Genomic DNA, 26,242 nt, shown 5'->3' with positions numbered 1-26,242 from the left:
GAGTTACAGCATTTAGCTTACGGTAGTCCATGCAAAAACGTATTTCCCCATCTGGTTTGGGAACTAGAACCACTGGAGATGCCCATGCACTTTCAGAGGGGCGGATTACACCCATCTGTAACATATCCTGGATCTCCCGTTCTATAGCAGTTTTAGCTTGAGGAGACACCCGGTAAGGTTAGACCCTAATTGGGTGAGCATTACCTGTGTCAATGGAGTGGTATGCCCGTTCAGTCAGTCCTGGGGTGGCTGAGAACGTTGGCGCGTAGCTAGTGCACAGCTCCTGGATCTGCTGTCGCTGCATACGCCCAAGGGTCATGGAGAGGTTCACCTCTTCCACACCACCAGCACATTTCCCTTCGTAGTAGACACCTTCAGGCCACTCAGCGTCGTCTCCTCCCTGGGCTGTAAACTGACAAACCTTTAATTCTCTGGAATAAAAGGGCTTTAGAGAATTAATATGGTACACCTTAGGCTTTCGGTTGGAGGTGGGGAATGCTATGAGATAATTAACAGCTTCCAGGCGCTCCTGGACCGTGAATGGCCCTTCCCACGATGCTTCCATTTTATGGGCCTGGAGCGCCTTTAAGACCATGACCTGGTCTCCTACTTTGAAGGAACGCTCTCTGGCATGTTTATCATACCAGGCTTTTTGCTCTTTTTGAGCATCCTGTAAGTTTTCTCTAGCAAGGGCTAAAGAGGTTCGGAGGGTGTTTTGTAGGTTGGTTACAAAGTCCAGAATGTTAGTTCCTGGAGAAGGTGTAAATCCCTCCCATTGCTGCTTCACCAACTGCAATGGCCCCTTAACCTCACGGCCATAGACAAGTTCAAATGGGGAAAACCCTAAACTGGGATGTGGTACAGCTCTGTAGGCAAAGAGCAACTGCTGCAACACTAGGTCCCAATCATTGGAGTGCTCATTTACAAATTTACGTATCATGGCCCCCAAAGTTCCATTAAACTTCTCCACCATGCCATTTGTTTGATGATGGTAAGGAGTGGCAACCAAGTGATTTACCCCATGAGCTTCCCAAAGGTTTTTCATAGTTCCTGCCAGGAAATTAGTCCCTGCATCTGTGAGGATGTCGGAGGGCCAACCTACCCTGGCAAAAATGTCTGCTAGTGCCTGGCACACACTTTTAGCCCTGGTGTTGCTTAGAGCTACTGCTTCCGGCCGTCGGGTGGCAAAATCCATGAAAGTCAGTATGTACTGCTTTCCTCTGGGTGTCTTTTTCGGAAAAGGACCCAGAATATCCACAGCTACTCACTGAAATGGAACTTCAATGATGGGGAGTGGCTGGAGAGGGGCTTTGACCTGGTCTTGGGGTTTTCCCACTCTTTGGCACACCTCACAAGACTGGACATAGGTAGAAACATCCTTGCCCATTCCCTCCCAGTGAAATGACCCCCCCAAACGGTCTTTGGTCCTGTTCACCCCAGCATGGCCACTAGGGTGATCATGGGCTAAGCTCAAGAGCTTGGCCCAGTATTTAGTTGGAACTACCAACTGTCTCTGAGGATGCCAGTGTTCCTGGTGTCCCCCAGAAAGAGTTTCCTTGTATAAAAGTCCTCTTTCTACAACAAACCGGGATCAATTAGAAGAGCTGAGAGGCGGTGGGTTGCTCCGTGCCGCCGTCCAAGCTCTCTGGAGGCTTTCATCTGCTTCCTGTTCGGTCTGGAACTGTTCCCTTGATGCTGGAGACATCAGTTACTCATTGGATTGGGGACCTAGGCTTGGTCCCTCTGGAAGCGATATAGGGGATGGAGCTGTTTCTGTTGACTGTGAACCGCTCTCCGCTGGTGCACTATGTTGGGATTCAGGCTCCGGCTGAGCCTCTTGTGTAGGGTTATCGGCTGCTGCCAGTTCAGGTTCGGTGGGGCCCTCTGGTGTTGAGGTTGCAAGTACTGGATTCAGTGCTGGCACGGGGTCTGGTGTTGGTTGTTCAGCTGGTTCCGGTTCTGGGACTGGTTCCATCTGGGTCTCTGGGACTGGATCCACTACTGCTGTTGCAGACATTGGCCTGGGGTCCGGGTCCATCACCTCTGACCGGGTCCTGATAGAAGTTTCCGGAACAGAGCTAGGCCTCACGGCTTGTTTAGCCTGGCTGCGGGTGACCGTTCCCACCCTCTTGGCCTGCTTCACGTGATTGGCCAAGTCTTCCCCCAACAGCATGGGGATGGGATAATCATCATAGACTGCAAAAGTCCACATTCCTGACCAGCCCTTGTACTGGACAGGCAACTTGGCTGTAGGCAAATTGAAAGAGTTGGACTTGAAGGGTTGAATCGTCACTTGGATCTCTGGGTTGATTAAATTGGGGTCCACTAAGGAAGCATGGATAGCTGACACTTGTGCTCTGGTGTTCCTCCACGCGGTGACCTTCTTCCCGCCCACACTCACAGTTTCCCTCCGCTCCAAGGGTATCTGGGAGGTATCTGGGCCTGTGGACCTCTGGTGTGATTCCGGTGCAATGAACTGTAATCTGTTGGGGTTCTTGGGGCAGTTGGCCTTTACATGCCCCAGCTCGTTACATTTAAAACATCGTCCAGCTGACGGGTCACTGGGGCGAGGAGGGTTGCTGGAGAACGGGGTGGCAGGACGATAAGGGGTCTGGAGGGTTCTTTGGGAGGTAGGTGGGGCCTTGGGCGGCCCCCGGTAATAGGGTGTGGTCTGGGGTGGTCCCTTCTGGTCTCCGCTCCAACTGCGACCAGTTTTCTTCTTCTCTGCCACCTCCACCCATCTGGCTCCAATCTCTCCTGCCTCGATTACAGTTTTGGGTTTCCCATCTAGGATGTATCTTTCTATTTCCTCAGGAACACCCTCTAAGAATTGTTCCATTTGCATTAGGAAGGGCAAATTTTCTGGAGATTCAACACTTGCTCCTGATATCCAGGCATCCCAATGTTTCACAATGTGGTAGGCATGTCGGGTAAATGACATGTCTGGTTTCCACCTTAGGGCTCTGAACCTCCGACGAGACTGCTCGGGTGTTATCCCCATTCTGACTCTCGCCTTGGATTTAAACAGTTCATACTTGTTCATGTGTTCTTTAGGCATTTCAACTGCCACCTCAGCTAAGGGTCCACTGAGCTGTGGCCTCAGCTCTACCATGTATTGGTCGGTAGAGATGCTGTACCCAAGGCAGGCCCTTTCGAAGTTTTCTAAGAAGGCCTCAGTATCATCACCTGCCTTGTAGGTGGGGAACTTTCTGGGATGGGAAGTGGTACCTGGAGAAGGATTGCTAGGGTTTGTTGGTATATTCTGCTGGGCCTTTGTCCTCTCCACCTCCTCCACATGCTTCCTCTCTTTTTCCTTCTCCTCCTTCACATGCTTCCTCTCTTCTTCCTTCTCCTCCTTCTTCAGCCGCATGAGTTCTATCTGTCTTTCATGTTCCCTTTGTTTTTCCTCAGCCTGAAATTTGGCTAATTCCAGCTGTAGTCGAGCTGAGGATTTGGTCATTCTAACCTCTCTGTTTTTAACTAACTTTACACCCGAGGTTTAGAAATAAACAAACAAAACTTGGCTGTAAAATTTTGCTGTGCTGGAATACCTATTCTCTGATAGTGATTGTCAGCCTACAGAAAAAGACAATTCCCTTGTCTCTGCTCTGGGCCCAAATTAAAGCAAAAAACCTCCAACTACTTGGAAACCTGCTTACCCAGCCCAAAGAAAAAGCAAATGGGTAGAACACACACCCCCGATGTACTTTTAGGAAGAAAAGAAAAAAAAAAAACCTCTGGGTTGGAAGACTGTGAATTTCCCTGCAGGAGTTAAGTACCCTGCCTCCAGGCAAAGAAAACCTGCAATTCACAAAGATAATCCCCTTTTGTCTCTGCTTGGCCACAAAGCAGAGAAAAAACAAGCTGCTTTCAGTTTCAGCTGCTTTCTGGACTTACTTTCCAAAGGAAAAAAAAAAATTTCCTTTTTAAAATCTGTATTTCTAGTTCAAAAAATCTCAACTGGATCTCAAAATGATTTCAGGTTAATCCCACCACTATGCCACCATGTCAAGGTTCCTCCCCCACTCTGAACTCTAGGGTACAGATGTGGGGACCTGCATGAACAACCTCCTAAGCTTATCTATACCAGCTTAGGTCAAAACTTCCCCAAGGTACAAAATATTCCACCCGTTGTCCTTGGACTGGCCGCTACCACCACCAAACTAATACTGGTTACTGGGGAATAGCTGTTTGGATGCGTCCTTCCCCCCAAAATACTTCCCAAAACCTTGCACCCCACTTCCTGGACAAGGTTTGGTAAAAAGCCTCACCAATTTGCCTAGGTGACTACAGACCCAGACCCTTGGATCTTAAGAACAATGCACAATCCTCCCAACACTTGCACCCCCCCGTTCCTGGGAAATGTTGGATAAAAAGCCTCACCAATTTGCATAGGTGACCACAGACCCAAACCCTTGGATCTGAGAACAATGAAAAAGCATTCAGTTCCTTACAAGAAGACTTTTAATAAAAATAGAAGTAAATAGAAATGAAGAAATCCCCCCCCCCCCGGTAAAATCAGGATGGTAGATATCTTACAGGGTAATTAGATTCAAAAACATAGAGAACCCCTCTAGGCAAAACCTTAAGTTACAAAAAAGATACACAGACAGAAATAGTTATTCTATTCAGCACAATCCTTTTCTCAGCCATTTAAAGAAATCATAATCTAACACATACCTAGCTAGATTACTTACTAAAAGTTCTAAGACTCCATTCCTGGTCTATCCCCAACAAAGAAGACTACAGACAGACACAGACCCTTTGTTTCTCTCCCTCCTCCCAGCTTTTGAAAGTATCTTGTCTCCTCATTGGTCATTTTGGTCAGGTGCCAGCGAGGTTACCTTTAGCTTCTTAACCCTTTACAGGTGAGAGGAGCTTTCCCCTGGCCAGGAGGGATTTCAAAGGGGTTTACCCTTCCCTTTATATTTATGACAGGCGTTGTCCTAGACTTTTTAATTCCTGCTATCTTCAGCACCTCCTTCAGAAGGTGACTCTCAAAATCCCGCCCCTGATCAGAGTGTATCCGATCCAGGAATCCACAGACTGAGAAATATTTGTCCCACAATACTTGAGCAATGGTGGTGGCCCTCTGATCATGTGTGGGATATGCCTGTGCATACCGTGTAAAATGGTCAGTCACTACTAGAATGTTCCCAACATTCCTCTTGTCTACCTCCACAGACAAGAAATCAATGCATACCAACTCCAAAGGTTTGTTGCTGGTGATGTTCGACATTGGTGAGGCCTCATCTGGAGTACTGTGTCCAGTTTTGGGCCCCACACTTCAAGAAGGATGTGGATAAATTGGAGAGAGTCCAGCGAAGGGCAACAAAAATGATTAGGGGACTGGAACACATGAGTTATGAGGAGAGGCTGAGGGAGCTGGGATTGTTTAGCCTGCAGAAGAGAAGAATGAGGGGGGATTTGATAGCTGCTTTCAACTACCTGAAAGGGGGTTCCAAAGAGGATGGCTCCAGACTGTTCTCAATGGTAGCAGATGACAGAACGAGGAGTAATGGTCTCAAGTTGCAGTGGGGGAGGTTTAGATTGGATATTAGGAAAAACTTTTTCACTAAGAGGGTGGTGAAACACTGGAATGCGTTACCTAGGGAGGTGGTTGAATCTCCTTCCTTAGAGGTTTTTAAGGTCAGGCTTGACAAAGCCCTGGCTGCGATGATTTAACTGGGAATTGGTCCTGCTTCGAGCAGGGGGTTGGACTAGATGACCTTCTGGGGTCCCTTTCAACCCTGATATTCTGTGATTCTATGATTCTATGTTCTTGAGATATGCAGCCCTCGTGGGCAGAGTTTTCCTTTGAACACTTCGAGCGCAAGTCTCACATTTTCTGCGAACATCTTCAGCCATTCGGGGCCAATAGAACCTACTACGAATAAGTTCCAGGGTCCTCTCCATCCCTAAATGCCCAAAGTCATCATGCAGGGCCCTCATGGCCAGGGCTCTGTACTTTTTTGGCAGTACTAGTTGTGCTCGGTTTTTTTGTAAAGGTCAGTAGTCATTCGGTGTAGCACTCCCTGAATCAGTTTTAGTTTGGTCCATTCTCTCAATAGTAGTTTACCCTCCGGGTTAGGTGGGACAACTGCAGCTGGACTTCGCCCCTCGCTTTTGGCAAGTAGTGTATCACGAATGTCAATATCTTGCCACTGGGCTTGTTGCTAGTCAGCCGCATTGAGTATGGGCAAAGGAGATTGGTCTAATGCAATATAGTTCACTGAAGCAGAAGGCATGCATTCAGGGGGCAGGCCCAAAGCTTCTGCAACACATCCCTGAAGGCTCTCACGGGCCTCTGGCTCTCGGCGACTCACACTGCAAATAGCTCTCACTCCATCTGTGGGTATCACAGCAACTTCTGGAGCCTGCGGACGCCTGGACAATGCATCTGCATCTACATTGCTTCTCCCTGATCGGTACTGAATGCTGAACTCATAGCTAGCCAAGGCGGCCACCCATCTCTGCCCTGTAGCATCCAGCTTAGCACTTGTTAACACATAAGTCAGTGGATTGTTGTCTGTCCACACCTGGAACTGAGCACCGTACAAGTAGTCTCGAAATTTCTCACTGATGGCCCATTTCAAGGCCAAAAATTCCAGCTTGTGGGTGGGATAGCGAGTTTCACTATCAGACAGTCCTCGGCTGGCAAAGGCTACAGGTTTACATTTGCCTTCCACTTCCTGATACAGGACTGCTCCCAGACCCTCCAAACTGGCATCAGTATGCAGGATAAATGGTTTGCTTGGGTCAGCAAAAACTAGGACTGGAGCATGAGTTAGGCAAGTAATGATTTCTCGAAAAGCCCTTTCACATCTCTCATCCCACCGTGGCCCAAATGGTGCAAAGGGGCCACAGTGTCTCTGCACAGGAGGCTTTGGGGACCTCCCCTTATTCTTGGACTTAGATTTGTTCTTGCTGGACTGATGTCGCCTGGTAAGATCATTCAGAGGCTTTACAATCGTAGCATAGTTTTTCACAAATCTGCGGTAGTAGCCACTAAATCCAAGAAAGGTCTTGAGTTCTCTGTAGTTACTTGGACGTGGCCATGTAGTGAGTGCTTCTATTTTATCAGGATCAGTACTCACACCCTCTTGGGACACAATGTGACCCACATACTTCACTGAGGTTCTGCAGAACTGGCATTTGTCAATTGAAAGCTTCAGACCATAATCCTCCAACCTATCAAGCACTTTAAGAAGTCTTTCTTCATGCTCCTCTAAGGTTCTTCCAAACACAATCAGGTCATCCAAATAAACTAACACTTGCAGTAAATTCATGTCTCCCACAACTTTCTCCATGAGACGTTGAAAGGTGGCAGGTGCTCCAGAAATCCCTTGGGGCATGCGTTCAAACTGATAAAACCCTAATGGGAAGATGAAGGCTGTCTTCTCCTTATCTTCTTCTCCCAGAGGGATCTGGTAGTATCCACTTCGAAGATCCAACACAGAGAACCACTGGCTTCCCAGCAAACAGTCTAAGGCATCTTACACTCGAGGCATAGTGTACTGGTCGACCACAGTACGGCTGTTTAGGGTGCGGTAGTCAATACACATCCGGATTTTCCCATTCTTTTTATGGACTACCACAATGGGTGAGGTGTATGGGCTGCGGGACTCTGTAATGATGCCATTCGCAGCCAGCTCCTGAAGATGATGTTGCACATCTTCCATCTCAGAGAGAGCAATCTTCCTAGATCTCTCCCTGAAAGGTCGAGAGTCATGTAGTCTGATATTGTGCTCTACTCCTTTTGCACATCCCACATCCCACTCATACAGTGAGAACACCTTGGATCTTTCACAAAGTTTCTTCCTCAGGTGATCTTTCCAGTCCTTGGACACTGGTGAATCTCCAAAGTCAAACTTTGCTGGGTCTATTGTCGGAACTTGAGTTTCACACTGGGGTTTTACAATCGACTCAGGCTCAAAGAGGTCTGCTATCTTTTGTCCTTGCTTCACAACAACATCACGACTCGTTTCATTAGCAATCAGTATAGTCACACTTTCCTGGGCTTCAGCAGGTAGGGTTATGACTCCACTGGGGACCAGCACTCCTTCAGGGAGCTCTCCTCCCATCGGCTGCTCTATCATTGCTAACATCCGTTTACTGCCTTTCAGACAGGTGCTCATGACAAGCACTTCTTGCTCCATCCTTGCAGGCACTACTAAGGGGGTCATGCCCGCGTACTTCAGTGCCCTAAGCGGTAGCTCAGATGTGTCCCTTTTAGCGCTCTCAATTTTCCGATAGGCTTCAGCACAAAGCGTATGGATCATCAGGGTATTCAGGTATTGGTCCCCAGCCCGCCTTCTGCAGTAATCCGTGAGTACCTTGAAGAGACTGGAGTTGGTCCCTATCAGCACAGACACATCAGAAGTCCCTTTAGGGTCAGGGCATATTAAGGCAGCTGTGTCTACCTCTTCTCTTACCCCAGCAACCTCCTCTGGGAATTCCAGGTGCACTATGACATACCCTTGATAGGGGTATTCATCCATGCTGAGGCCACACAGGCCAAGGCCAGTCAGTGGCTGTATAGGCAGGTGCCTAAGCATCTGTTGGTAGAATGACTGAAATATAATAGTCACTTGAGATCCAGTGTCAAGCACTGCTTTACACTCCACCCCTTCGATCCTCACCGTGACGTCTGCTTGAGGCCCTATCAGTCCTGCAGGGATCCCAGCTGGACAGTCTTTTCTGGGGGAATCTTCAAATCCTGCAGACCTGGGGGGTCCCCGTCCCCAGACCCTCTGGCAGCTACCGGATCTCTCCCAACTGATCCTTAGCTTTCCATACACTAAGTAGGGGTTTTCTTCATTACGGCACTTGGCATCACTGTGTCCATCCTGACCACATCGGTGGCAGAAGAATTGACCTTTCCCCCTTCGCCTGGGGGGGATGGTGGCTCTAAGTGCGGGCTTCTCAATTGCCACAGTTTGAGGCTTCTTATTCCTGGAAGTCTTAACTCGGTCAACGGTACTTTGCAGCTCAGATATCCATTCCGTCAGGACCTGCATTTGTTGGGCAAGTTCCTCTCTGGTGCTCACCATCAGTACACTGGCCGTTTGCAGTGGGGTTGTGCTGGCTGGCTCCGATGTTTGGGCTTCCCAAAACTCACTGGCAGCCTGCCTTTCTTCCTCCTCTCTGACCTCTTTTATCAGCTGGGAGTAACTTGGGGGATGTTCCCGTCGTTCTCTTAGCTGGAGATGAAGTAGAATCGGGTTCTGATACTGAGTTCCTCTTACAATTTGAGCCAGTCTGGTCTGATCCATCTGCTCAGCAGTCACTGCTCCCCTCATGACATCTCTCTGAAGCAGTCTCTCCAGTCTCTGTATGTAGGCTGAAGCCTTCTCGCCCTTTTGTTGTCGGGAATTAAGGAACTTACAGTAGCTGTCTTCAGGGCCCTCTACGCTCCCAAAGTTGTGTTCAAGGGCCTCTAGGCAGTCCTTCACACTGACCCCAGGGTCAATGAGCTTCAGGGTGTGAATCACATCTAATGCTGGGCCGCCAAGGCTCTCTATAACGCATCTTCGCTTTTCTGCATCTGGTACGGCCCACTCTTGCAGCATTTCAGTGGTATGCTCTAACCAGGGTTCAAACTCCTCCTCCCCAGCAAATAATCTTAACTTACGACAAGAGTCTGACTCAGCATGGGGCAGCACAACCTTTTCCAATGTTTGCCCCAGAGCTTTTGTCCAATCATCAGCCGAGGCTGCAGCCTCTGAGCTAGAAGCTGCTGAGCCAGAAGCTGCTGAGCCAAGGCCCAACAAACCTGACATATTAGTCATTATACAAACAGTAATTTCCTCAAAATATAAGCACAAACAAAAAAAATATAAATTGTTTCCCAATGTAGTGGATCACTCAACAGGTGCTTGCGAGGGGTACTGACCCAGGCAATCCCGGACGAGCCCCCAAAAATGTAACCCTTCTGCCCGTCAGAGTTGGCAGCAACAAGGGTCGGGTTCAATATCTAGGGGATCCATTCCAATAGCACAATGCAAACCGGCTCGAGCCCCCACCCAGTGACCTGGGACAAATATATACCACCCCCTCTGGGCGCCTCCAAGAGGCAATACTTCCCCTCTCGCAAGCACATAGTCTGAGTGTAGCAAAAGCCTTTTAATAACAGAGAGAAACAATGTGGCATTATGTTGGGGAAACACCACCAACCGGATTCATAACACAACCCATGAGCAAAAAAACCCCACCCCAAGCAAATTGGGGCATGCCCTTTTCCCTTTGGTTCTTGAGTCCAGCAACCCCAAATCACCCAAAGTCCCAAAAGTCCAATGACCCAAAAGTCTCTGTCCCTGGTCAGGGCAGCCCCAGAGTTCGAAAGTTTATCTGCGGAGCTTTACCTCCCAACCTGGGTGGAGATGGGACGGGGGTAAGAGGCACCTTACATGATCTGAAGCTGACCGCCCCATAGCTCCATAGCTCCGCTCCGCCAGCCGCCCCACAAACTCCTACGCTCAGCTGCGCTCCGCTCCACCAGCCGCCCCACGAACTCCTTCGCTCAGCTCCGCTCCACTCTGCAGCCCACAAGCAGCTCCTGCCACCTACGAACTGCTCCACGTCGAACTGCTTCACCAGCCTGTCCACAAGGCACTCCAGCTGTCCTGCAAATTACTCCACAATATATCTTAAGGCTCCCCCACTACTTAACACAACACTCAGTGATTTCAGCTCTTAGGTGAATTCAGCTTGTAGTAGGGGAGGCCCAGTGCTGGTTCACTGTTAGCCCAAAGTGAGCTCAGCAGCCTATAACTAGACTTCTAATGAAATCAAAATTAGCTCTGATATTCCACGGTGGAGAGAGGAGGAAGTGCAATTAGCATGTAAGGCCCTCACCAAGGGGCCCATACCAGCAAGTATTAATACTTGTCCCCAGCCTCTCTCCATTCACCGAGTTTTGGAACCCATGACCCTTGCCTAGCGAGGGCTACTTAGTTGATGGTGAATCCCTTCATCATAACAAAAGGCCACATACAGTTCCAAGCACAGTTCCCATAATCAGGGTAATAACAATTTATTCTTCCTGCCCCAATAACAGAGACACTGGGGATCCCACAGCAGCCAAAGTGACCATTTGGGCAGCTATGGTCTCATTCTAGGCGGAGTGGGTGTGCCTATGCAAATGAGATCGGCCCCTGAAGTTCTTTTCCATAATTTGCCACACCTCACCACCAGATGTCAGGGTGGAGCTCATCCTGACGCTGCTTACACATGCATACATCATGGTACTAATGGGGCAGGTTCATGCTGTGGAACGCCGATTCTGGGCTCGGGAAACAAGCACAGACTAGTGGGACCGCATAGTGTTGCAGGTCTGGGACGATTCCCAGTGGCTGCGAAACTTTCGCATGCGTAAGGGCACTTTCATGGAACTTGTGACTTACCTTCCCCTGCCCTGAAGCGCAATAATACCAAGATGAGAGCAGCCCTCACAGTTGAGAAGCGAGTGGCGATAGCCCTGTGGAAGCTTGCAACGCCAGACAGCTACCGGTCAGTTGGGAATCAATTTGGAGTGGGCAAATCTACTGTTGGGGCTGCTGTGATGCAAGTAGCCCACGCAATCAAAGATCTGCTGATATCAAGGGTAGTGACCCTGGGAAATGTGCAGGTCATAGTGGATGGCTTTGCTGCAATGGGATTCCCTAACTGTGGTGGGGCTATAGACGGAACCCATATCCCTATCTTGGCACCGGAGCACCAAGCCGGCGAGTACATAAACCGCAAGGGGTACTTTTCAACAGTGCTGCAAGCTGTGGTGGATCACAAGGGACATTTCACCAACATCAACGTGGGATGGTCGGGAAAGGTACATGACGCTCGCATCTTCAGGAACTCTGGTCTGTTTCAAAAGCTGCAGGAAGGGACTTTATTCCCAGACCAGAAAATAACTGTTGGTGACGTTGAAATGCCTATATGTATCCTTGGGGACCCAACCTACCCCTTAATGCCATGGCTCATGAAGCCGTACACAGGCAGCCTGGACAGTAGTCAGGAGCTGTTCAACTACAGGCTGAGCAAGTGCAGAATGGTGGTAGAATGTGCATTTGGACGTTTAAAGGTGTGCTGGTGCAGTTTACTGACTCGCTTAGACCTCAGCGAAACCAATATTCCCACTGTTATTACTGCTTGCTGTGCGCTCCACAATATCTGTGAGAGTAAGGGGGAGACGTTTATGGCGGGGTGGAAGGTTGAGGCAAATCGCCTGGCTGCTGGTTACGTGCGGCCACACAATAGGGCAGTTAGAAGAGCACAGGAGGGCGCGGTACGCATCAGAGAAGCTTTGAAAACCAGTTTCATGACTGGCCAGGCTACAGTGTGAAAGTTCTGTTTGTTTCTCCTTGATGAAACCGCCCCGCCCCTTGGTTCACTCTACTTCCCTGCAAGCTAACCACCTTCCCCTCCTCCCTTTAATCATTGCTTGCAGAGGCAATAAAGTCATTGTTGCTTCACATTCATGTATTCTTTATTCATTCATCACACAAATAGGGGGACGACTACCAAGGTAGCCCAGGAGGGGTGGTGGAGGAGGGAAGGAAAATGCCACACAGCACTTTAAAAGTTTACAACTTTAAAATTTATTGAATGCCAGCCTTCTTTTTTTGGGGCAATCCTCTGTGGTGGAGTGGCTGGTTGGCCGGTGGCCCCCCACCGAGTTCTTGGGACTTGGGAGTTCTTGGGAGTCTGGATGTGGAGGCTATGGAACTTGGGGAGGAGGGCGGTTGGTTACACAGGGGCTGTAGTAGCAGTTTGTGCTCCAGCTGCCTTTGCTGCAGCTCAGCCATACACTGGAGAATACTGGTTTGGTCCTCCAGCAGCCTCAGCATTGAATCCTGCCTCCTCTCATCACGCTGCCGCCACATTTGAGCTTCAGCCCTGTCTTCAACCCGCCACTTACTCTCTTCAGCCCGCCACCTCTCCTCCCGGTCATTTTGTGCTTTCCTGCACTCTGACATTATTTGCCTCCATGCATTCGTCTGTGCTCTGTCAGTGTGGGAGGACAGCATGAGCTCAGAGAACATTTAATCACGAGTGCATTTTTTTTTCTTTCTAAGCTTCACTAGCCTCTGGGAAGGAGAAGATCCTGTGATCATTGAAACACATGCAGCTGGTGGAGAAAAAAAAAGACACATTTTATAAAACAGTGGCTACAGTCTTTCAGGGTAAACCTTGCTGTTAACATTACATACAAAGCACATGTGCTTTTCGTTACAAGGTCGCATTTTGCCTCTCCCCACCGCTTGGCTACCCCCTCAACCCTCCCCCCTCCCCATGGCTAACAGCGGGGAACATTTCTGTTCAGCCGCAGGCAAACAGCTCAGTAGGAACGGGCTCCTCTGAATGTCCCCTGAAGAAAAGCACTCTATTTCAACCAGGTGACCATGAATTATATCTCACTCTCCTGAGGATAACACAGAGAGATAAAGAACGGATGTTGCTTGAACGCCAGCAAACATACACTGCAATGCTTTGTTGTACAATGATTCCCGAGTACGTGTTACTGGCCTGGAGTGGTAAAGTGTCCTACCATGAAGGACGCAATAAGGCTGCCCTCCCCAGAAACCTTTTGCAAAGGCTTTGGGAGTACATCCAGGAGAGCTGCGAATGCCAGGGCAAATTAATCCTTTCACATGCTTGCTTTCAAACCATGTATAGTATTTTAAAAGGTACACTCACCGGAGGTCCCTTCTCTGCCTGCCGGGTCCAGGAGGCAGCCTTGGGTGGGTTCGGGGGGTACTGGCTCCAGGTCCAGGGTGAGAAACAGTTCCTGGCTGTCCGGAAAACCGGTTTCTCCGCTTGCTTGCTGTGAGCTATCTACAACCTCCTCCTCATCATCATCATCTTCTTTGTCCCCAAAACCTGCTTCCGTGTTGCCTCCATCTCCATTGAAGGAGTCAAACAACACGGCTGCGGTAGTGGTGGCTGAACCCCCTAAAATGGCATGCAGCTCATCATAGAAGCGGCATGTTTGGGGCTCTGACCCGGAGCGGCCGTTCGCCCCTCTGGTTTTCTGGTAGGCTTGCCTCAGCTCCTTAAGTTTCAAGCGGCACTGCTTCGGATCCCTGTTATGGCCTCTGTCCTTCATGCCCTGGGAGATTTTCACAAAGGTTTTGGCATTTCGAAAACTGGAACGGAGTTCTGATAGCACGGATTCCTCTCCCCATACAGCGATCAGATCCCGTACCTCCCGTTCGGTCCATGCTGGAGTTCTTTTGCGATTCTGGGACTCCGTCATGGTTACCTCTGCTGATGAGCTCTGCATGGTCAACTGCAGCTTGCCACGCTGGCCAAACAGGAAATGAGATTCAAAAGTTCGCAGTTCTTTTCCTGTCTACCTGGCCAGTGCATCTGAGTTGAGAGTGCTGTCCAGAGCGGTCACAATGGAGCACTCTGGGATAGCTCCCGGAGGCCAATACCATCGAATTGTGTCCACAGTACTCCAAATTTGACCCGGCAAGGTCGATTTAAGCGCTAATCCACTTGTCACGGGTGGAGTATGGAAATCGATTTTAAGAGCCCTTTAAGTCGAAATAAAGGGCTTCATTGTGTGGACGGGTGCAGGTTTACATCGATTTAACGTTGCTAAATTCGACCTAAAATCCTAGTGTAGACCAGGGCTTAGGTATCTTTCACTGTTTTTACTTGCTTTGTAAGAAGCCCCTTGCTGGTTCTGTATTTCACATTTATTAAGGATGGGTTTTTTTTTCAGTTTTCTTGATCATTTTCTGAAATCTAAGTGATGCTTCAAACAATGGTTTCCAAAAGTTTCTAGTTTGTTTCTGCTTCAACTGATTGCTGTCCATAAGCATATTCATGAAATCACTCACAACCAGCAACAATTACCACCTTTTCTTTCTCAATCTGAGCTCAGTTTTATTGTGTTTTAGTGAGTGCTACAGAAGTACATACCTCAGGGCCATCATTTTATCGAAGAACAGTTCACAATTCATGTTATCTTGTATCGACTGAAATGTTGGGCCTTTTGTTAATCTCGAAGTGTTTCAGTACCTGTGCTTCTGTGACAACTTTTTTAATTCCCCAAAGAATTCTTTTTTAATCATTGCTGTTCCATTCTGTAATATCTTCATGCAGTATTTCAAATGAAGGGTTTCACTGTGATAAATTAGGGATTAGATATATTAACATGCTCATGAGCCTCTGTAAAACCTCCTTTCTTAGGTTTGATTTGAGCTCCTTTGTCATTGAATGTGTGTCCTAAATTATTAATCTAATTCAGTTTTTAGCTCACATTTGCTCCTGTTTAATTTAAGGTTTTCTTTGGCATGCTGGGGTGCTCATCCCAAATCAGTAGATCAACAATAATTTCCACTTTACCCAGATCCTCAAAAATCTGGAACATCTTTGATGCACATCACATGTTGCTGTTATAATGTTGAGGATCCTGCCTTCTGCAGGTATCCCAGGATCCATGTATCCAGTTCTTCAGGGAGAGAAAATGCCCAATGTAATGGTTTTGAACAAAACTCTAAAATTGAAACTCTCAAAGTTTACTAGTCCATATATGGATATTTCCTGCCTTAGGTATAACATGTGATTCAGGATTTTCAAATCTGTGGCTAAATGAAGGCATGGGTAAATGTCACAATGTATCAGTATATGCAAAATTTGTTGCATGATTACAGTAGTCCTTACTTCAATATATTTTATGCACTGTTTTTTCTTGACAATTGTGTATAGATATTTAAGGGAAAGCACAAACACATTCCAAATGAAGTTCTACCCTGGAGTGATCTTACGTTGTAATCAGAAGGAATTTGGATGGAGAAAAATAGGAGATTTACGAGTAAAACACTGACATTAAAATGAGCCTATTTGTACCATCAATTAGAAGTGGCCTTCAAATTTTAATTAAAACATAAATGGATTTAACATCACACAAACAATAAAATCAAAACACAGGCATAGCACCAAGATCTCTGTTTTGTTTTCACATAAATGCTTATTTTAATTTCTCTCCTAAACTCTGTTTCTTAACAATTTATATTACTATGTGTTACTAGCTTTTGAAGAGCGCACAGCTCTAGATGCATTTCAGTGCTTTCTGCACTGTATGAACTGATAGACTGTGCTTACTGATTCTCATTTATTCTCTACAGGCTCCATCATCGCCCTCCTCACCCATAGCTAATGAACCAAAATATGAAAAGCGCTGGCTAGACACCCTATCAGTTCCTCTGTCGATAGCTCGAATCTCAAGATACAAAGCTGGAACAGATAAATTAAGGTTTGTAATTTGAAAGGGAAAGAAGTGGGTTAACTAACTGCACCTCATTTTTATTGTGAAGGTGTTGGCAGCGGAAAAATGCTTTTACTTGAGAGATTAAAATTTTTAGTTCATATTATTATACAAAACCATGCTGCCTATTTTCTCTTGTAATTTATAACATGCATAGGAGGACTGTTGAAGACAAAGAAAAAGTAAAAAAGGGCAATAAAATAAGTAGGTAAGATAGGGTAAGTAAGTAAGATAGGATTCATCACCAGGTCTTTTTAAGAGGTTTCCATACCCCTTTTTTGCCTTATATCCTGTCTGCCGGTTCTCAGTCTGGTCACATACCCTTCTGGTGTGGTCAGCCATCTGGGGGAAAATACGGGTTTTGTTACTTTTTTTTTCCATGGGGAATGTTAGGGATCATTGTGTGCATGTGATTTTATGTGTGAAGAATAGATTTTTAGATAATTCAGAAAAATAAGGCAGGTTCTGAGAAGAGATAAAAAATAAGGTAGGTTATTAAAGAGAGAGAGAGAGAAATAAGGGAGGTTATTACAGACAGAGAGGAAAGAGAGAGAAAAATAAGGGGGTTATTAAAGAAAGAAGAAAATAAAGATTATTAAAGAAAACTGAGGAAAAATAAGGGCTCTTAAAGAAAGAGAGCAAAAAGGTTTATTAAAGAAAGAGAGGAAAAATAAAGTTTATTAAAGAAAAGGGAAGAAAAAATAAGGTCTAGTAGTAATATGTTTGATAGGGTTGATCACCATGTGTTTTTGACAGGTTTGCGCACACCCTTTTTGCATTTGTCCCATCCTCCGAGTCCGTATCCAGTCACGTGCACTTTTAATAGGAGAATCATTGGAGTGGAAGGGACCTGCAGGCATCTTCTAGTTCAGTCCCCTGAACTCCATGCAGGACTAAGTATTATCTAGACCATCCCTGACAGGTGTTTGTCTAACTTGCTTTTAAACATCTCCAAATACAGAGATTTCACAACCTCCCTAGGCATTTTATTTCAATGTTTAACCTAATAGCTAGGAAGTTTTTCCTAATGACCAACCTAAACTTCCCTTGCTGCAATTTAAGCCCATTGTTTCTTGTCCTAATCTCAGAGCTTAATAAGAACAATTGTTTGGCTCATTTAAACAACAACAACAAAAACCACATAACACACCCACCTTTTTTAAAAACAATGTTTTTTAAAGTGTTGCCCAGAGGAAAACTTTTATAATGAAATCTTTAACTTTATACAAAACACACAGACACACACATCCTAACTTAAAAGGAAAAAACAGTTTATGTTAAACAATAGATAAGAACGCTGTTTCTCACCCACTTTTTAAATGCTATCAAAGTTTTAACAGTTTCCTAAAGGGAAAAAAAACTGTTGTAAAGAAGACTTTAGATTTATACAACATTAAAAAAAAACTCGCACAGGGGTTGGCAACCTTCGGCATGTGGCCCATCAAGGTAATCCAAAGGCAGGTCGCGAGACATTGTGTTTACTTTGACCCTGCAGGCATGGCCCCCCGCAGCTCCCAGTGGCCACGGTTTGGCTTGAGGAGGAGACACATTTTAAATCTGTCTCTGAAGAGAGAAAAGCAGTAAAGAAATTTGTACTAAGAGAGATCTAGAACTCAATCCCCAATGAGCCATATGCAGGAGAATTAACTTCTGTCTCTACTTCTGCCACAGACTACCTTCCTGTGTGACGTTAAGCAAGTCATGTTAGCTAAAATTGTGACACCTGGTCACCAAATGTGGTTTCCTCATTTCCTGTGCGCCTGACTTGAGGCATCTGGGGCCTGACACCCTAACTGCAGGTGAAGTCACTGGGAAATGTGAATGCTCAGTACCATTCACATACCAGGGTTGTGAGTTCAATCCTTGAGGGGCCATTTAAGGATCTGGGCCAAAAATTGGGGATTGGTCCTGCTTTGAGCAGGGGGTTGGACTAGATGACCTCCTGAGGTCCCTTCCAACCCTGATATTCTATGAGTCTATGGGCTGTTGGGGCCATGTGCTGGGTCCAGGAGTGTCATGAAGGGAACCCAAAAGGGGAAAGGGATAGCTCAGGGGTTTGAGCACTGGCCTGCTAAACCCAGGGTTGTGAGTTCAATCCTTGAAGGGGCCATTTAGAGATCTGGGGCAAAATTGGGGGCTTGGTCCTGCTTTGAGCAGGGGGTTCAACTAGATGACCTCCTGAGGTCCCTTCCAACCCTGATAGTCTATGATTCTCAGTCAGGAAGTGTAGTCTGGAGGAATGAGCACATGGATGGGAGTCAGGAGACTGAGTTCTAACCTTGACTTTGCCTCTGTTTCATTGCATGACCTTGAGCAAATCACTTAAAACATCTGTAGGGTGGGATAATAATTTATCTCCCAGGCAAATTGTGAAAATACATTCATTAACGTTGGTTACACATGCAGTCACTGTGGGTTTCCAAAAAAAAAAAAAGACGACAAGGAAATGAATAATTTTGTATTCAGGATTTGGATGGCATGCAATACGTAAGGGATCAGATTGGGCCACACATTGAATGACGAGAATGAAAAGAATTTTTGAATTGTTGCCTCCTTCCTTGAGCATCATCATCCCGTGCATTGAATGAGGCATAGGTCCTGATTGTACGTGATCATTTACTTAAAGCTATCTTAAAGCAAAAGGAGACAGAATTCAGGTTGCCTGGGAATTATTTAACTTTCAAGAGCTTGACTTTGCAATCAAAATTATGTTCTTTTAACACCATTGTAATTTTACATTGTAGAAAGGCAGTCCAAGATTAACCTCCAATAGAAAAATATTTTGAAAATACCTGCCAATTGGTGCACACCAAAAGCCAAATATAATACTATGAAGAAATATTTTTATAAGCCAGGGAAGAACAAATAATTGGCCGGCGTTTTCAAAATATTTACCTATAGGAAGTTATAAGATCTTCAGTGCTTAGTAGGCTGTTTAAAAGATTAGCCTTAATTTAATTATGCCTGCTGGTCTGATGCTGTTTTGAAAAGTTTTTTTTAAGATTCTTTACATCTTCTCTCAGGGACGAGAGAAAAATTGCTTTGTACGGCACCAAACACGTTATCTGCACTGAACAAGTAAGAAACTAGTAAGAGGCAATGTAAGAAGTCACATCTTACGTTTCTGAAAAATCTTTCAGATATTCTGTTTCTTGCTCATGAATTTGCTTTGTTATACAAACTGTCATAAACAGGGCAGAAGTCAATCCAGTTATTCTTGCTGTCTGACTGTTATAGCAACTTGAAATGACCTTGCTGATCTTATTTGTTTTGTTTTTTTAACCATGATTGTTGTGAGTAAGGTGTATTTTCAGCTTTTTCTCTTTTTTTCTGTAAATAATCTTTTCTTCAAGCATTTCAGACAGGTATCTGAACAAAACTGAGATTGTCTGTCATAGGGTTTTAAACTATGTGCAACTTTACTCAAGTTTGTCTTTGCTGTTTCTTTTATAATGTCTTACAAAGAATATCATGTCAGTGTGTTGACATTATTGATTATAACTCTGTGCTGACCTTTCTTGACTTCTGTTTGTATCAGACATGTTTTGCACTGGTACCACGAGAGATGCAGTGTTGCATAGTGGATAGTGCACTGGACTAGGACTCAGAAGATTCTATTCCTGGTTGTGGCACTGGCTTCATGAGTGACCTTGGACAATCACTTCACCTCTCTGTGCCTCAGTTTGCCTCTCTTTAATAATGATAATGAGGATAATTACACTTACCTCCTTTGTAGAGCAGTCTGAGAGTTACAGATAAGAAGTGCTGTAAGAGCATTAGGTCTTATTATTATTGCACCATGTCTGTTTATTCTGTCTGCCAAGCTAGATTCTAGTATACTTTTACTGGGATTGGATTAAAAGTCTCATCTTGGTTCTCTTCCAAATCATAAATACCTTAGTATTCACCTTGCTTAGTTTTAACAGGAAAGCTGATCCTTTCAATGCTCATTTGTGTCACCGGATGGCACCTTCCTCTTTGATTGTTAATTACTCTTTTAAAAAATATATATAATTAAAGTGTAGTACTTGAACGGGGGGGTCTCTCACCTCTTGGGAGACTACTATGAACCACTGGGCTAAAAGTTATACGGTGGGCATCACCTCCTCTGGCCAGATTTTGAATGGGAACCAATTTGGTAGGTGGCCTCTGAATATGTCTGCCAGACCAGTACCCGCACATGTGTTAGGCAACCAAAGGCCTATCTTCCCCTGGTTTGTCAATCACTCTGGAACTTAGCTGGAAGACAGGTTTTGGATACGTAGAATTAGATGGCAGTGAGCATACTCTGAGGCAGAAACATAGGGCCCTAGGGAACTTTCTCCTTGAAAACTTAAAGGCCAAGAGGCCTACAGGGCTTTGACAGGAGTTTTGTGCATTGCAGTGGTCCCAAAATTGGGACTAAGGTGCCTAAAACATGGACTTAGGCACCAGCTTCCTTTGTGCATCCAGCCCTGTGGCTTTACTGCATGTTTGCATAGTGCAATAGAGACATTGATCCCTAGCTGGGACACTGAGGTGCTACTGGAACAAATGAATGATATTCATTATTCATAAATGTTTGAATTACTAACCTGTGCCACTATTCTTCTTGAAGCAAGATCATCCATTTATTCACAAATATCTTTGCAAATATGATTTTTCATTATCCAATCAGCTCTAGTTCTAAAACACCTGTTGGGATATTTTCCTTGTTAATCATCCTACGCTTTCCTTTATCTATCCCATTACTTTTAGTAATACCCCTTTGGTGTCCCCAAATGACTTCTCTCAACATTTAACTCAATATGTTGATTTGCCAGAGTTGGCTTTGAATATTTTAACATCTGATCTAGTTTAATTTAAAAGAGATTCATTAGGAATGTGTTACATTTAGTGTACCGGACACTAAATTTCTGCATGAGTGAGGACCCGTTAACAAAATAACATCAGCCAAATCAACATGTAGACTTTTCGGATTAGTGTCACTGCCGTATTCTGTCAACCTAAAGATGAGAAAAAATGGTATCAGCTAAATCACTTGGTGTCAATGTGGTCTCTTTGTTACTCCGTATCAATGTTAGTGTTATATTATTATAAGAAAGCTACAGAATTTGGGAAAGATCGGGGGGTGGGGGTCAGTAAATGGTACCACCCATATAGCTGAGAAAACATTCCCAGTTGATGCACAGTATTTCCCACCCCATGAATATCAGAGTGTTTTCAAATTATCACACTGGCAAAACAATTGGTTGATTTGGATTTGAAATATTAATAGTGTCTGAGGATTTTTCATGCCAATATTATTGTTCTTAACTGATCACAGGCAGTATGGTGTTTTTGTTTTTAAGAGGGAGGAGAATTGTTTCACCTTTTGTTCTGCTTGCTGGCAATACACCAAATTCTAATGCAGTGTACTGCTGTCTCAGACTTCTTAGGGTGTGCTGTTTGCTAGGATAAATATGACTGAGGAAATATGACATCAGTATCCCAGTGCAACACATCATCTGGGAAAACTGAAAAAAAAATGCTTTTAGAATACTGCAGATAAAGACACGGTACACTTTCAGAAAATAAACAGGAACATTTTCAAACCATTTTCTTCAAGGCCTAGTCCATCTTGAGGTGGAACTTAGTTAACTGGAACTTAGTTAAACATTCTGTTGGCAATAAAGAACCCCTGGTGGTGTTGGCCTTTCATTGTTTAATGAAGTTAAAGGGGAAATTACTTTCCTGTAGATATCACTCAGATGGTTCCTACTCCTGGGTCTTGCTCTTGTAGCACAAGCAGAAGGGAAATCCCCTAGCTTTCAAAGGCTGTTAATCCTTTGAGGCACTGTTAGGTTTCATATACAAAGCAACTTGCCAGTGCCACTGTGTCATCTAATATGCTTCACTTCTCTTCATCTAATCTGTTTATCAGGAACAGAAAGCAAAGTGCTCCCTAACCTCCAAAAATCAGTAGTTCAACATGAAGGTCACACTGTGTCCCATAGTGATGCAGTGACTCCCTCAGTTTCCCCTCACCACTGTTCCTGAATTTTCCTCTGAGTTGATAGGACATTTTATATTAGACAGAGATCAATCTCTCTCTTTCTCTCTGTAGAAAGACCCTGAAATAGGTGCAGCCTATTCTCTAGTCTCTTTCTTACTGGGGAGCAGGAGCTATCTTAGATATCCTGCTTCTTCTTCTCAGCAGATCTTATTTTGTAGCCTGCAGTCACATGATCCCTGAAAAAGATAAGTCCCATGATGTCTTGCTGCTTGAATAGGATTGTGAGAAGCCATACATCTTCCTTATGGCACTCAGAATACCCTGTTAAACTGTGCTAGAAATATTTACTTATTTTAATATATGCATACCTGAAAGGCACATACCTCATCCTCTAGGCACTTCTCACATAATTGTATATCGTACAATTCTTACAAAACCAAATAATTCTGTAGCTTATCCTGTCCACACATCAACTGAAAAATTGATTTAACTATTCACCATTCCCTAAAGGGTACAGAAAATCATTTGCAGATCAACAAATTCAGACCTAGTTGCTCTCTGGTGTACGTGGGTGCCAAGTTCTTCCATACTTTATAGGTTAATAAACAATAGCGTGAACAATATCCAGAAATCAATAAGCAGCCAATTCAAATCACACAACACCATTCAATGTGAGTTGTACCTATCCTAGCATATGGATGTCATGGCCGGAAAGTCAGTAATTGAAAACAAATGTTTCATTTCCCAACTCTAATGGGAAGGTTGGAGGATGGAAAACAGCCAAAAACCCTTGAGTAGGACGGGAGATCCCACCTGCCTTGGTGAAGAAGTACTACCGCTAAAAGCAGGAACTCAGCCAATGCAGTATCTTCAGAGAAAACAGTAACACTGTGTTAGGATACATTTCAATATATATCTGGCAATACCTTGCACTGACTGGGAGAGGGACAAAATCACCTAGTGCATTTCTCATCTTTCATTTCAATTATTCTCAGATAGTGTTTACTACTAACACATTTTGGAATCCTAACCTCTGCAGCTAATTTAAATCTGTTAAGATGATGTACAGTAATGAAGAGAATCCTTTTAACTTGCTTAGCTGCATTAGACTCTGCAGTGCTGACAGAAGCAAAATAGACTGAAAAATGACTTTTTTCATAAAAACAAGTTAATCTGAGTCAGGATAAACACAGAGAAGAGGTTTGTTGAATAAGATGCCGCCATTTTATACTGTGACTTTCTCCCCCTCTGGCAGGGTGTGGGGAGAAACTGAATCTGGGTTTCCCACATTCCAGGGATTGCTCTAGCCACTTGGCTAAAAGTTATAAGGTGGGCACCACAATCTCTTCCTCCTGGCTTCTTAAAAAAAATGGCATAGGTTCCTAACTCCAGGAGAGGGTTCACAGCTGAGAATAACAACTAGAGATAGGTATCTCCTTGCAGCCCAGACTTAGGCATCTATCTATTGGCAAGCTTACATGGCTTCCTGCCTAGTGTGCTGGTTTATATGAATCACAACCCTATTTCTCCGCATTTTTTGGATCGGGAACCTTGGCACCTAACTCAGGCTTTGTGAATTGCAGTGATTTTCTGGGCATGTAAAAGTTAGGTGCTGTGATTCTCGGTGTCACAACACCTAACTTCTTTTAGGCATCTAGTCCCTACCTAAAAGATCTTGTAACCTTAGGATAATGATAACATGCAGCTGGTGGATAAAACAAACAAACAAACAGATAAGAGTCAGCGGGAGAAAGAGGTAGGAATAATAAAGCAGTTTTTGATAGACTAGCTGTCTGCATAATCGAACTGGTCACCTGTCTAGCTGTTATCGACTGGCAGTGTTCTGTACTCCTCTCAGCAGAAATGATTATTAAGAGCGGATGTGGCACAGCATAAGGTCGTGGCTTTTTACATTTTTTTCTGGGAGTCTGCATTGTGTACAGGAAAATGCTTGCCAGGTATTGATGAACATGTCTGTGAATTCTAAAAGTCTGAGGAATTTTATCTTGAATGATTCATCTGACAACATGTATCAAAAGTGCAATATTCTCTATTGACGATTCTCTTGTTTTAAAAGTTTCAGTCATCTAGTCAGTGAGTAGAGCCATAACCACGAGGCGTGCATGGCTATTCACTTACACAAAAAGGGTTGTCCAGTGGTTAGAACAATAGCCTGGGACTTGGGAGACCCAAGTGCTGCTCCCTGCTCCAGTACAGGCTGCCTTACAAGACACTTAGTCGCAGATTCTGACAGGGAGTTCAGCTCTTAGCTTTCATTGACATCAGTAGGAGTTAGCACCTAAATACCTTTGAGGATCTGAGCCTTAGTGTCTCTCTGCTTCAGGTCCCCATCTATAAAATGGAGATGGTAATAATAATTTCCTATGTCACCGGGGTGTTAGGAAGATAAATAGCACATCAAAGTTACTGTGCTGCCTGGCAGCATGAGTAGGAGTTTCTTGACACATCCACAGAGAGCGTCTCCACCGTGAGGCTGCACCACAGTCTCAAGAGGTATCTCTGAAAAAAACTGCCATAGGTGGAAAGCAAAGCTGCACCAACAGCAGGAGAGGAGCTTCAGCTGTACCCTCTTCTATGCCCTCTTCCAGTAACAAAAAGCTTTTGTTAAATGTAATTATTCCAGGGACTTTGCATGCCTATGCTAACTCTCCAATAAAGAGATTGTGAGGTTATAGTACAGAAAGTCTGTAAGAGGTTTAGATACCACAGTTACGTATCAACAACATAGCTAGAATCACACATCATGAATAACAACTAATGAATAGTTGAAATGAACAGCCCAGGAGCTGAAAATTGCTTCTCCATGCTATTCAGTGAATGCAACAATGAATATGTTGTAAACAAGGTTCACTTACAAACCAAGAAAAGGATTAAATTTGCAGTTAAAATATTTTCAACAAATGATTCAACCAGCTCGTATCTGGATCTACACATTCCTACCACCATCATCATTTAGGAGTGCACCAAGGACAGCAATGTTTTGGCAGGATCATCCTGAAGAGGCCCTGGTCAGCAGACCTACTCCTTCCCACCATCCTCAGGGAATGCATCAGGATCAGTGACCTCCTGAAGGAGAGGACTAAAAAGGATTTGAGGCCCTGGCAGACCTGCTTGCTTCCTAGTGCAATTACTGTAAATCAGTCATTAAAATATAAAGAGTGAATCTGGAAGAAACTGAATGTTTTAGATTTTAAATCTCTCCTTCACAAAAAAGAAAACTTTATGAATCACATTCTGGGCATTATAGTTGGTCAGTTTGTTCATTAATATGTCTTGTTTTCAGAAGTTTATCATAGAAAAGAAAATCTCTCTGCTTCATATTATGTTAAAAATAACTGTGCTTTAGCACAATAATAATAAACTGTGTAGACAATCTATGCCAGCATTGTCATAATGTCCCTTCAAAAACCCTTGAGTTTGGAAACTTCAAAGCAGAACTATGGAGAGGGATGCAGTAAATCTGTCACGCATTGTCAAACATAGAGGTCTGTTTTTCCCAGACACACATGTTTAAGTCCTATCAGTAGTAATGGGAGTTACTCATGCACGTTATATGGAGAACTGAAAGTCTTTAACCAGTAATCATCTGCCATAATTTAACCACAAAGTACATGGGGCTTACTGTGGCAGTGACAGAGATTAATGCAGTACATTTTTCACAGGTTGTAGAGTGTCCTGCTGCCAAAATGCCTACAGGGCAGGAGATGAAATTGTACCTGAACTGGCACCAAACTGACAGGGCAGGCTGGTAGCTATTATCTAAATCTAGATTTTACGAGCCATTTTATGGGTCAGGGAATATCTAGAGACACACACGTTTTATACCTTGAGACTGAAGAAGTTGACCTACCAAGTCAGCCGTAAAGCCATCATTAAGATAAATGCAGTGTGCCTACAAAGACTTAAATAGAATGGAGCAGGATGGTTTATTACCGAAGGCTTTTACCTCTCCCACACATTACCATTGTGCT

General features: G+C 44.7%; 1 protein-coding gene across 1 annotated transcript in view; it reads left to right on the top strand.

Annotated features, from left to right (window-relative positions):
- SNTG2 (syntrophin gamma 2) overlaps positions 1-26,242 on the top strand; it is a 295,545-nt gene that overhangs the window by 137,658 nt on the left and 131,645 nt on the right. The window contains exon 9 of the mRNA XM_078851956.1: positions 16,137-16,264. Within this exon, the coding sequence (XP_078708082.1) occupies positions 16,137-16,264 (128 nt within the window). The remainder of the gene's footprint in view (positions 1-16,136; positions 16,265-26,242) is intronic.

Source organism: Lepidochelys kempii, chromosome 3, assembly GCF_965140285.1.
Source record: "Lepidochelys kempii isolate rLepKem1 chromosome 3, rLepKem1.hap1, whole genome shotgun sequence".
Classification (NCBI taxonomy): Eukaryota; Metazoa; Chordata; order Testudines; family Cheloniidae; genus Lepidochelys; species Lepidochelys kempii.
Note: the sequence above shows the minus strand (reverse complement) of the source record. Positions and strands in the feature narration are given on the sequence as shown.